Raw genomic sequence first — 13198 nt, forward strand, 5'->3', positions numbered from 1 at the left:
TAAAAAAAAAAGTATAACTTTGGTGAAGAAATGTATCTTTCTTCTTTGTTGGAGATAGTAGGAACATAGGAGAATATAACTGTCCTTCAATCAAGTTACCATTTTTATTACATTCCAACATGATTTGTTTAACATTTTGATTCCTTTCTATTATCATTGCTGTATTCTGGTATTAGTTCTCCATTTGAGATTCTCCTTCAAGTAAAGTTGCAATGCTAAAGGGTTTTGTCCTGTCCAAAATTTTCATTACAAACTATAACTCAAATGATAGCATGGGGCTTCCCTGGTGGCGCAGTGGTTGAGAATCTGCCTGCTAATGCAGGGGACACGGGTTCGAGCCCTGGTCTGGGAAGATCCCACATGCCACGGAGCAACTAGGCCCGTGAGCCACAACTACTGAGCCTGCGCGTCTGGAGCCTGTGCTCCGCAACAAGAGAGGCCGCGATAGTGAGAGGCCCGCGCACCGCGATGAAGAGTGGCCCCCGCTTGCCACAACTAGAGAAAGCCGTCGCACAGAAACGAAGACCCAACACAGCCAAAAATAAAATAAATAAATAAATAATAATTTTTAAAAAAATGATAGCATGTTTATCAAAGTTGCGACTCAAAAACTATGAGGAATACACATGGATTTACTGAGGGGAAAAATAAAATTGTACTTTTACCAGAGAGAACATCTGTGAACTACTGAACAGAAAAAAGATCCCATATTGAAAGAGGATAAGAGAAAGCAGTGTGTGGTCACTGACAAAATAGTGTAATGGTATAAAAGTTATAGAAATTAAAAGACAGAAATAAATTGAGAATGTCCTATAAAAGTATCTTGTATACAACCATAAGTTCTAGTAATATTTGTTTTACAGAGACTAGGCTAACGTTGCAAAGAAAAATTTTAAGCACCTATAATACTTTAGGATATTCTAAGAGAGGGATCAGCAAACTACAGTCTAATAGGCCAAATCTGGCCTACCACATGTTTTTGTGTAGCCCATGAGCTAAGAATGGTTTTTACAGTTGAATATTTGTAATCAATTTCATGACAGAAAACATTAACTTTGACAATAACATTGACAATGAACAATAACATTCATTATTAGACTTGTATTACAAAAAATTGTACTCATTTATTATTACATTTTAAATTTCATTACTACAAAATTTTGTGGAAATTTATTTTCTTTCTTGTTATCTAAGTATCTATATAATAACTTTGATTTTGCCTCCTGGCCTGCAAAGCCTAAAATATTTACCATATGGGCCTTTACAGGAAAAGTCTGCCAACCCATGTCTCTTAAATTCTATGGATAAGGTCAGTGGGGATTCCTGAGGACTTGATGAAAGGCTGAGGTTGGTGGTGAACTAGGCTCATCTTTTTGCAATTTACTCAAAGTGAACAGGGCTTGCCAGTTAGTTTTACATATGTTCCCTTTACTAGGGAATCTACGTTTTTAAAGACAGTACACTTATTGAATTATTCTCAAAATACTCCCTTTTTATTTTAAAAATGCTAAATCTAGAAATTAAATTCAGATAGGCAGAACATCTGAATTTAAATGGACCCTAATGAGCATCAATTACTTGAACAAAAGAGAAAGAAAAAAAATCCCCTTTTAAAGTAGGTTTATTTGGACAAAGTGACAGAATGTACCATAAGAATACATCTAACCATAACTCAAGGATTCTGAAATCTATCTGGAAAACAACCAAGAATTAGGAGGAAGCAAAAACAATGCTGAGAAATCCAAAAATCACAAAGTCCATGTACTCAAGCTCATGCACTTGATTAATACGAGAGACCTTTAGCTTTCGGTCAGAGCTTCCATGTTCTAACTCCCTACAATTCTATTAAGCTTAGATACATGATTTCAAAGCCACAGCAAACTAGAAGTCCCAAAGAAAAGTTGGGAGAAGTTTGCAGACAGCAACAAAAACAGAGGCTGCCAACAGATAACAAAAACATGATGAGGAATAGTCTGCCAGAAACAGAATAGGCTGAAAAATGAAAAATAGATGTGAAAAGTATAGCACTGTAGAACAAATCAGTATAGCAGCACATAGTCCCAAATGCTTTATTAGGCCCGGAGGATGTCACTCTTATCACAATATATTTCAGCAGTGACATTAATTTTAATGATCTCAAGATAAAACGTAAACAAAATTACATTCCATATATTCCATTTAGTAAAGCAGGGACCTGACAAATACATTTTCCAAAGGGTTTCAAACAAAGTGATTTTTAAAAAAGGTTTGGTGCTCATACACAGAAATAAACTCAAAGGATTAAGGACCTAAATGTAAGGTTGGATACTACTGTATAAAACTCTTAGAGGAAAATATAGGCAGAATACTCTCTGACGTAAATCACAGGAAGATCTTTTTCTACCATCTCCTAGAGTAATGAAAATAAAAACAAAAATAAACAAATGAGACCTAATTAAACTTAAAAGCTTTTGCACAACAAAAGAAACCATAAACAAAATGAAAAGACAGCCCTCAGAATGGGAGAAAATATTTGCAAACGAAGCATCTGACAAGGGAATAATCTCCAAAATATACCAACTGCACATGCAGCTCAATATCAAAAAAACCCACAAACACCCCAATCAAAACCTGGGCAGAAGACCTAAACAGACATTTCTCCAAAGAAAGCATACAGATGGCCAACAAATACATGAAAAGATGGTCAACATCATTAATTATTAGAGAAACTACAATGAGGTATCACCTCACACTGGTCAGAATGGCCATGAACAAAAATTCTACAAACGATAAATGCTGGAGAGAGTGTGGAGAAAAGAGAACCCTCCTACACAGTTGGTGGGAATGTAAATTGGTACAGCCACTATGGAGAACAGTATGGAGGTTCCTTAAAAAACTAAAAATAGAGCTATTACATGATCCATAAATCCCACTCCTAGGCATACATCCAGAGAAAACCATAATTCGAAATGATGCATGCACCCCGATGTTCACTGCAGCACTATTTACAACAGCCAGGACATGGAAGCAACCTCAATGTCCATCGACAGAGAAAAGGATAAAGAAGACGTGGAACATATATACAATGGAATATTACTCAGCCATAAAAAGAAGGAAACAGTACCACTTGCAGAGACGTGGACAGATCTAGAGATTGTCATACAGAGTGAAGTAAGTCAGAAAGAAAAAAACAAATATCATGATATCACTTATATGTGGAATCTAGAAAAATGGTAGAGATGAACCTATTTGCAAAGCAGAAATAGAGTCTCAGATGTAGAGAACAAACTTATGGTTGGGGAGGCAGTGGGATGAATTGGGATGTTGGGACTGACATATCTCCACATATATACAGCTGTCACAGACAGCTGAAGTTTACCTGGGAATTTAGTTAATTTACTGTAATAATTATATATGTTTAAAATAATACTTAACTTCGTTTTCCTAAAGGTTTAAATACATAACTGCAGAGTAAGAAACAAACTAACAACTCCAGGGTCAAAATAACCAGAATAATAAGGGGCAAAATACACTTCATCCCTTAAATGCTTAAAAATTAGTCTTTATTTATACATTTGACATAGGACAAAGGGGAGCTCATCTTAGGTTTACTTGCAAAAAAGTATCAAGAAGTTATCAGGCAATTAGTTAAGTGAATACTGAGACCGGTACATTCAAGTCTCGAATAAAACTGTGTGAAACGTATAATCAGTTCTGTAAAGGGCCAAACGCAGAGGCTTGGTTGCTGCATCAGTGTTGGTGTAAAGGTACAAGAGGCAATTTCCGTTTCTTCAACACTTTCAACAGAACCCGCCGGCTCAGGGCGCCCCGCGGAAGTGAAAGCGCATCTCCAAGTCTCGCGCAACCTGCCGCCGGCTCCCGCCACCCTGACACCCCTCCTTCGGCCCACAAAGCCTGATGCAGGGAAAGGGACCAGTCCCAATAGCGCAAGAGGGTCAGAAGGCCTTCTCCCAACATCCGCTCACCTGCTTCCGGGTATGCTGTGGCCTAAGAGCGGCTCCTGCTCAGCCTCTACTCCCAAGCTCGCCATAATTACTGCTCCCACAAGGCTTGGGGCCAACTCTCGCGATACCTCCTGCTCCCTCCCATTCCAGGCGGCCTGAAGCTGTCAAAACAGGCCAGCAAGTGCGCGTGCACGCCCAGAGACCAGAGTGGGCGGAGCACCCCAGGTCAGAGGCGGGGGCCCGCGGGAGGAGGGGCGGTGCCGAGAGGATGATGAGTGTTAAGGGCGGGGCCCTAAGTCCTTATCCTCCTCCAGGGTACTCGCCTCTCCGCCTCCAGGAACAAGGCGCGGAAGAGCCGGGGAGGGTTCAGGGGCGTGTCCAAACAGCCACCCCGCCCAGGGTTCGTCCTCCTCCCCAGCTTTCCTGTCAGCTCGCCGTCGCTTCTCAGTTCCTGGAGAGGCTGCTGTAGCTGCGTTTGGGGCTCAGAAAGGAGACGAGTCCCGACAGGCTAGAGAGCCGCGGTGTTCGGAGTCTTGGCCAGCTGGACAGCAGGCGCCCACCAAGCGGCCATTGAGTAAGTAGACGGTCCCAGCCGCGCTTCCCAAGCCTCTTGCCGCGCTTGCCTACGTGCCAGTAGGCAGGACTGAGAGCGCAAGGCTTGGCGGGAGATGCGGGGGTCCCGGACCGAGTGAGGTGGGCAGGCGGGCTGTCCCTTCTCCCTGTGGAAGGTGGAGGTGGCTACGCGCTGTGGTTTTCTTGCTCGGCTAACTACAAAGGCACCTTACCCGTAGTGCCTTATTAGGACCTGGGATGAAGATGATCCTCAAATTCGAACCCACCGCCGCTTGCGTGGACTGAGAGCTTCCGCCGTGCAAGATGCCACTCAGCAGAGCCTGCTGCTGTAACCTGGGGGTTAGAAAAGCCACAGCACCAGTTTGACAATGACCAGATCTTTTCATCACAAGGAAAATGACATTTTTAGAAAATATGTTCTGGGTTGTTTTTGTTTGTTTTCAGTAGATCTTGGTGCTGCTCCTTTCCTGGTGCTTACATATTAACGTCTTACCCCTACAAGCAGGCTTGTAAGCTAATTGGTAGCAGTAGTCATGTGTGTCACAATTACTGTTTTATTAGCACTAGATACATTCTTATGTGATTTCATTTGATCACAACTGTCCTATGACAGGTAAAGCAGACACGTTTCTATTTTACAGAGAACTAAGGCTTAGAAAAGTTAATAACTTACCCAGAATCACTCAGTGTGAAAGTATCAGTTGAGACTCAAATTCAGTTGTTTTCGATCAATATTTAGGAGCACTTATCCTATGCCAGGCACTATACTGGTTATATGTTGTATGGTATATGACATCACTCTGATCTTTGTCTTGTTTGTGACCTTGTGTGTATCCTGTTTGACACATTCCACTGGTGAACAGCTAAACTTGAAGTGTGTTTTCTACTAGTTCAGAATTATCTTCTGAATCCAGACCTGACATTGTATACTTGGATTCAGTCTTGCAAATTTGTTTGTAACAGCTCACAAAAGCATATCAGATTCCTGTGATTGTTTCCAAGAAGGTACATGGGTAAAATTAGTATTTTTTTGTCATAATGTTGCTTTACTGTATCTTCAGCTTCTTTTTAATCTCTGGAGTCTAGCACAGAGTATGGCATATATATATATGTATATTTGGTAAAGGAACTTTTAACCAGTATTGCACCAAGCAGAATGGTTACTAAATAAATATATGTTGAATGAACACTTATTGAATTACCTCATTTCATCCCTACAACAATCCTCTGAGGTGGGATTGTCTCAAGCATACAAGGAAATTGAAAGTATGGAGATTAAGTAATGTGCCTAGGGTCACACCTCCAATTAGCAACAGAGCTAGAATCTAAGAAACACAGGACTCCTGACTGTAAAGCCTGTGCTTTTCACCACCAGCCTTCCTATGAAAAGAATGTCAACATTCTTTCCCCATATCTCTTAAAATATTTCAAAACAAGTAATCAATTTTTATATAAATGAAATAATTTGCTATTATGTATTAGGCCAGCTATTATTCCCCCTTTATAGTTTAATGTGGCTTATTCAAGCCACCTTCACACTGCTCGTGAAGAACCCAGGTCTTCTGACACTGCTATTTTCCATTGTTGCCTCCAAGTGATGACTTCAGATGGCAGAAGTACATGGGATGAATGCATGTACAACTGGTGAAATCTAAATAAGCTCTGTGTATTGTACCAATAAAAAAAAAGGAACAAATCATTTCTTAGAAACATACAACATCCACAGTAAACATTAAAAAAATTTGTTTAAAAACCTAATTATTTCTTTTAAAGCCCATGGAAAAGAAGAACTAAATTTGAAAAGAGATTCGATTATTTGCTAAATGTTTCACATAAGCATATGAGACAGTCCACCTGTGGTATTTCCTTAGATGACTGCTTAGAATAGAATAGATAGATAGACAGCTAGAATAGATACCTCTCCAAACAAATAAACAAAGTTCCTGTTTTCTTATTCTTCTCCAAATTAAGATGGAAGGGAATTAAATTTGTTGAGGTAGGGTAATAGATTTTAATAGTGGATATCGGTGTATCTAAACCCTAATGTAAGTTGCTACTTAAACTTGCATTGAAAATAAGTGATTTAAAAGTGAAGTTATAAGATAAAAATTAGGTCTGCATTTTTGTGGAGTAAAGTTCTTGTACATGGTGGTATTTTTTTAATTTCATATATGCCTTTGAGATATGTATCAACTATATGAGGATAAAAGTCCAGAAACAATTAGTGTTGCACTTAAATGCTTAAGTACTTGAGTGATAGGCGATAAAAGTACTAGATGGCATAAATAGACATTGAGTGTCATTTTAGCAATAGAGCTAATTTCCAAGAAAGACTTTTCATTCCTTGGCACTATACTAGAACTTCTATATTTGTTTCACTTTGTTTTTCTTTTTTGCATTGTCTATATAAAAGTATAGATGACAATTGTGTCAGTTTGGCTTGATACACACTGCAAAAGTGGGTCCTGTTTCTGCAGAAGCTCACTGGTGCCAGTTCAGCTTAATGTGGGGACTTTAAAAAGTATCTGATGTGGCTCCAGATGGGGCTCCCTCTTGGTATATTGGAGTTATCTTTACCCTGGGCTTGGATTATAATCTGTTCATGGTGGCACTGGATAGTAGTTAGCCCTGCCTAGAAAGACCTACATGTTTAGAGCATCCCAGAAAACCTGGTATTATATATCATTCTTGGGGCTGAAATGGAATTTAAGAAGATCCGTGTAACCCAGAACGAAGATTATCATAAGCTATGTGTGTGTTTGATTTGCTTTCTGTTCATGATTGGTCAGTTGTTTACTGTCAGGTAAATGTAGCAAGGAAAATGCTGGCTCTAGATTTGGAGTGCTGACTTTTATGGCCTATATTACATGAAATTAAAGTGATTCAGCATCTTTCCTAGTATAGGTTTGAAAATTAGAAATGCCTAAACGATTTAGGCACCTAATAAATATAGAACTTTACAAAATACTTGAAGAGTTCATTTTTCTCAGGTCTTTTCCTGTTCTCTGGCAACTTTGTACTTTTGCATGTTTGTCTTAGCTTGTTTATCTATTACCACCCCAGAAGAATACTGTGTAGAAAAATGGGTTGTCTCATGAATAGTTTAGTACTTTTCTTCTTACTGTAAAACATGAGTGTTGGGATTTTGTTGTTTTTTACACTAACATGGAATATGCATATTGCTTTTGAAGCCGTGGATGTTACAAGGGAAGATATTGGCCCCCCATTCTTTTCCTACCACTGTAGAGAAAATAAGTAGTCTATAATACTTGCAAAAGATAATGAAGTCCTATGTTGTAATGACATGCCATTGTTCTCCTGCAGTTTAATAAATGTACATGAAAATGTATCAGTGCTATTTTTTGAACAATTCCAGAAAGACCCAAGTGAAACAGGAGGGAAGGGGGCAGAGCACAACCTTTAAAAGAATGACAGAGCCTGAGGACATGACATAAACTGATTAGAACCAAATAGGTCCAAGATGGCAGACTAGTCGACTTCCACTAGACCTTAAGCCTTAGGATACGCTCATTTTACACATCAGCAAGCTAAATGACACACCCACAGGCACCATGACAGTTCCAAGGCCGACCATAAAGGTCAAAAAGTAGGTAGGGGCCCACTTTCTGGAAATCCCCACCCCTTCCCCAAAATAGCTGGAATACTCCTCCCACTCACTAGCCTAAGGAATTACCTACCCTTATAAAAACTGACAACCCCATACCCTGGTGCCTTTCTCACCTTCTGAGATGGCCCACACTCTGTGGATTGTGTTTCTCTCTAAATAAATCCACTTTTTACCTTTCACTTTGTCTCTCCCTGAATTCTTTCTGCAATGAGACATCAAGAACCTGAGCTTCATTAAGTCCTGAGACCAGGTGTGTGATCTCAGTTAAAAGACTGTGGGTTCGAGTCCCAGTCTGGGTTTTGGCTGGGTTCAAGCCCTGGCCCATGGGTTCAAGTCCCAATCTGAGTTGCACAGTTTCACAAAGAGTAAAAAATTAAAATCATCATTCATCACTCGGAATTTTTCCTTATGCTCTAGAACCCCCCTGAATAGAGTTGCATATCTTAATATATAAAAAGAGTTGGTCTCTTATTTGAAATACAGAACACTAATTCAGAATTTTGCTATTTGGGTAAAGAATAAACTGTTCCATTTCTACCACAGCTGGGTATACTCAATTGAACTCTATTGAGTTAATCTATGGGTGATATTAATCACCCATAGATTAACACTACAGGAGTCAGTGCAGATCCCACCAGTTAAAGTTTCAGTTCTCCAGATGCCATTGCTTCTGATGCCAGCCAGATTTTGACTGACTTGGCTACAGATTTGGGGCTTCCTGTAACCTCCTTGGATCAATAATTTGCTAGAACAACTCAGAAGAACTAAGTAGGGCTTCCCTGGTGGCGCAGTGGTTGAGAGTCCGCCTGCCAATGCAGCGGACATGGGTTCGTGCCCCGGTCCGGGAGGATCCCACATGACACGGAGTGGCTGGGCCCGTGAGCCCAGCGCGTCCGGAGCCTGTGCTCCGCGGCGGGAGAGGCCACAGCAGTGAGGGGCCCACGTACCACAAAAAAAAAAAAAAATATATTGATCACGCTTTGTGCCAGGCTGACGAAATGGTGGGGCAGGTACTTGGTGCAGTTGGAGCTTTACCTGAGGTCTTCACAGAATTGGAAATTTCCTATTTCCTGCTTAGACGCCTTCTAGGTGTACTCACTGAAGGAGACAAGAAAGCAGCAAAAGTGCAAAAGCTGTCTAAGAATGAAGTACTTATGGTGAACATAGGATCCCTGTCGACAGAAGGAAGAGTTAGTGCAGTCAAGGCTGATTTGGGCAAAATCGTTTTGACTAATCCTGTGTGCACAGAAGCAGGAGAAAAAATTGCCCTTAGCCGAAGAGTTAAGAAACACTGGCGTTTAATTGGTGGGGGTCAAATAAGAAGAGGAGTGACAATCAAGCCAACAGTAGATGATGACTGAAGAATTAAATAACAGATTTGGATGAAGTCGGAATTTCTCTTAACAACCTAGGGGTATATTTTCAAAGCAATAGTGAGGAATTAATTTCATAGCTCATTACCTTAGGAGTAGCTGTAAGGATATTCTCATTTTTTGGTGATGAAAATTTAACCTCTAGTACTAAAATAGGGTCTACAATAAATGTAAAAATTGGTGTAATGTTAGATTGAATCTACATTTTACCAGAAATTAATCATTCCCAAATAATGTCTAATTTATACATCAGTGCAGGTTTGAAAGGAAACTGCTACAATCAGCCTTTGCTGTAGCACACATACCACTGAACCTGTTTGAAATAAAATTTTTCTTCTTAAAAAAAAAAAAGTACACAGATTTCCTCAGCTTTCACAATCAGTTATAGAGCTATCATTTAAGGATTAGAGATATTAGTATACTTAAAGTTATAAAGATAAGCAGTAAAAAAATATCAACTAAAATTGGGTGGTGGGGAGAAGGGATCAAATATATCTCATTAGTTATCACCAGGAGTTAATAAATATTATATAGAACATGGAAATACAGGTTTGAGTATTAAATAGAGTTATAAGGATAATCAATAATAATGTTGCTATTATTAGTAAGTATAGCACTTAAATTTGCAAAGTGCTGTTTAAGTGCTTCAAGTATAGTAACTCATTTATTTCTCATACCAATCTGAGGTAAGTACTGTCATTATCCCTGTTTTACAGATGGATTACAGAAAGGATAAGTGACTTGCTCAAAGTCACATAGTAAAGGATTCAACCAAGGGAGTTTGCCTCTAGAGTATATGCTTTTAGCTGTTATGATATATTGCATCTTAAATGTATCATTTTCAAATGTACATACACTCAAATGTAAAACAAATATGAAGATAAAAAAACTGAAGTCAATAAAACAAAAAAAATAGAAAAATTATCATAATAACAAAAAATATAAATAGGTTAAACTCACCCATTAATAGAAAAAATGAGGTAGGCCTGTATATCCTGTAATTGAAAGATCTTTGCAGATATTTATAAATAATCAGGGTGAGGAAGAAATGTCAAAAAATACAAATACTGTAGTTGATCTCTTCTGTGTTTAAAGAAACACACCAGGACTTCCCTGGTGGTCCAGTGGTAAAGAATCCGCCTTGCAATGCAGGGGGCGTGGGTTTGATCCCTGGTCAGGGAACTAAGATCCCACATGCCTCAGGGCAACTAAGCCCAGGTGCCACAACTACTGAGCTTGCGCGCCTCAACTAGAGCTTTCATGCTGCAAACTACAGAACCCACGTGCCCTGGAACCTGCGCTCCACAACTAGAGAAGAGAAAACCCCAAACCCGCATGCTGCAACTAGAGAGAAACCCGCACACCACATGAAGACCCTGCACGCTTCAACAAAGATCCCGCGTGCCGCAAATAAGAGCCAACACAGCCAAAAATAAATTAAATAAATAATAAATCTTTTAAAAAATAAAATCGCTAAAAAAAACCCACACACACCAAAATCCCTAAAATATGTGTATGTATATAAATGGATAGAACAAGGGGTCACAAGAGTACAGCATTAACAGCAGTTACCTTTTGGAAAGAGAGGAAGCTTAGCAGAAATGAAGAGAGACTTTTTAGCTTTACTCTGTATTTTTTTTTTTCCTGCGGTATGCGGACCTCTCACTGTTGTGGCCTCTCCCGTTGCGGAGCACAGGCTCCGGACGCTCAGACTCAGCGGCCATGGCTCACGGGCCCAGCCGCTCTGTGGCATGTGGGATCTTCCCGGACCGGGGCATGAACCTGTGTCCCCTACATCGGCAGGCAGACTCAACCACTGCGCCACCAGGGAAACCCATACAGTGAACATTTTTTAACTAGAAAATGAAGAAGAGAATATGTGATCAATGTCACTTGCCTTTCTTCTTGTATAAATTATCTGTTCCTGTGCTTTATTCACTAACTAGATAGTTTTTAACAAATTTCGTTGGAACATAGTACATGAATAGACTTCAGAACTTATATGATTTTAATGAGATTTGCAGTTTAAAGATTTGGCAGCTCTTTTTTGTCATGTAGGTCTTGGTTTAAATGTTACCTCTTTGGTTAAGTGAGGCTTTTTTTGACCATCAAAGGAGCCCTCTGGTCTTTATCATGTTGTCTTGTTATATTATAATAATAATGTTGTCATCATCTAGTCTTGCTTACTTTTTTTCCTAAAAATAATTTGTTTTCTTTCCCTGAGGTATAAGATCCATGAGAGGAAGAACGTGCCTTGATCATCTTGTAGCACAGGACCTAAAATAATTCTTGGCATATAGTAAGCACTTAATAAATACTGTTGCATGAATGAAAAAAGTAATACTCATTCTTAAAAATTCAGAAACTTACATTTAGGCCATCCAATAATGGCTGAGCTATGGTGAACTGATTAATGATAATTCATAGGAATCTAGTAATCAGAATACTAGTTTGTTTATTTATAGTAGTAGATATGAATAGTGTAATAAACAGCTGGATATGCATTATGGGTTTTTTCCTAGCATTATTATGCAAAAAGCAAATTTAATCAAGAATAAAAAATGAATAACACGTGGAAATTGGGGAAAAAGAGAGGTGGGCAGTTTTTAAAAATACTAGATACTATACTCTGGCTACTGATTGTATTGCCTAACACAGGGGTCCCCAACCCCTGGGCTGCGAACCGGTACTGGTCTGAAGCCTGTTAGGAACCAGGCCGCACAGCAGGAGGTGAGCGGCGGGCCAGTGAGCAAAGCTTCATCTGCCGCTCCCCATCGCTCACAGTACCACCTGAACCATTTCTCCTGCTGTCCGTATGTGGAGAAACTCTCTTCCACGAACCGGGTCGCTGGTGCCAAAAAGGTTGAGGACCGCTGGCCTGACAAGTATATTATCTAGTAACTGTTTATTCTTGGTCCTGAGAATCGTAAGAGGCAGTATGAATGATTTGGTTTTGCTGGTCCAGTCATAAAAATAATAAAGTGCCAGTCCGATTGATGGTGGATTAGATCGTACACTTATGCAAACAAAGAAGAGCATTAAGTTAAAGTTGTAGTTTGTTACAAATCAAAGAGTAAAAATATGACATAAATGGTGGTTCCCCAAAAAGCATTCAAAGTAATAGATAAGCCCTTATTAAAGCTCACTGATGGAGCTGCAAATTTCCATTTTCCATTTTTCTAAGTAGAATAAACCCTGAACCTGAATCAGGTTTTGCCTGGAAATCAAAACTACACCATTCAGTTTGAAAAGACAGAGGCAGATATTTTTTTAAAACTTTAGAAATGTTTGGGAAAGGTAGATAAGTGGTACATAAGTAGTAGCACTGATTAATTACTACTTTTCATGCACTGTAGAGTAGAAGACAGGCAGTGTAGTACAGCAGATCTTCAGCCATGTGCCTGAGGTTCAGTCTTAGGTCTGCCCCCCACTTGTTGTGTGACCTTAAGTAAATCATATCCTCTCTGTGCCTCAGTTTCCTTGTCTTGGGGTACTATATCTTCATAAGATTGTTGGGAGGTTTAAGCAAGAACGTACGTGTGTGTGTGTGTGTGTGTGTGTGTGTGTGTGTGTAGTTTTTAAATGGTGCCTGGCAGATAAAATAGTACTACATAGGTATTAGCCACTCCTATTCAACAAATATTGAATATTTACTGTCAGTCACTGTACTGAGGATGGGA

At 39.5% G+C, this 13198-nt stretch overlaps 1 protein-coding gene across 7 annotated transcripts in view; it reads right to left on the reverse strand.

The window, feature by feature from the left end:
• The window catches only part of MFSD8 (major facilitator superfamily domain containing 8), a 39383-nt gene extending 35330 nt beyond the window's left edge, over positions 1-4053 (reverse strand). For 6 of the 7 annotated variants that reach the window (XM_065877585.1, XM_065877582.1, XM_065877584.1 and 3 more), the window contains exon 1: positions 3966-4030. In XM_065877585.1, coding sequence (XP_065733657.1) covers positions 3966-4030 — 65 coding nt within the window. Of the gene's footprint in view, positions 1-3965 lie in introns of all 7 variants that reach the window. The other variant, XM_065877581.1, reaches the window with a different exon arrangement.
• Positions 4054-13198: the final 9145 nt, after the last annotated feature.

Source organism: Phocoena phocoena, chromosome 5 (assembly GCF_963924675.1).
Source record: "Phocoena phocoena chromosome 5, mPhoPho1.1, whole genome shotgun sequence".
Taxonomy (NCBI): Eukaryota; Metazoa; Chordata; class Mammalia; order Artiodactyla; family Phocoenidae; genus Phocoena; species Phocoena phocoena.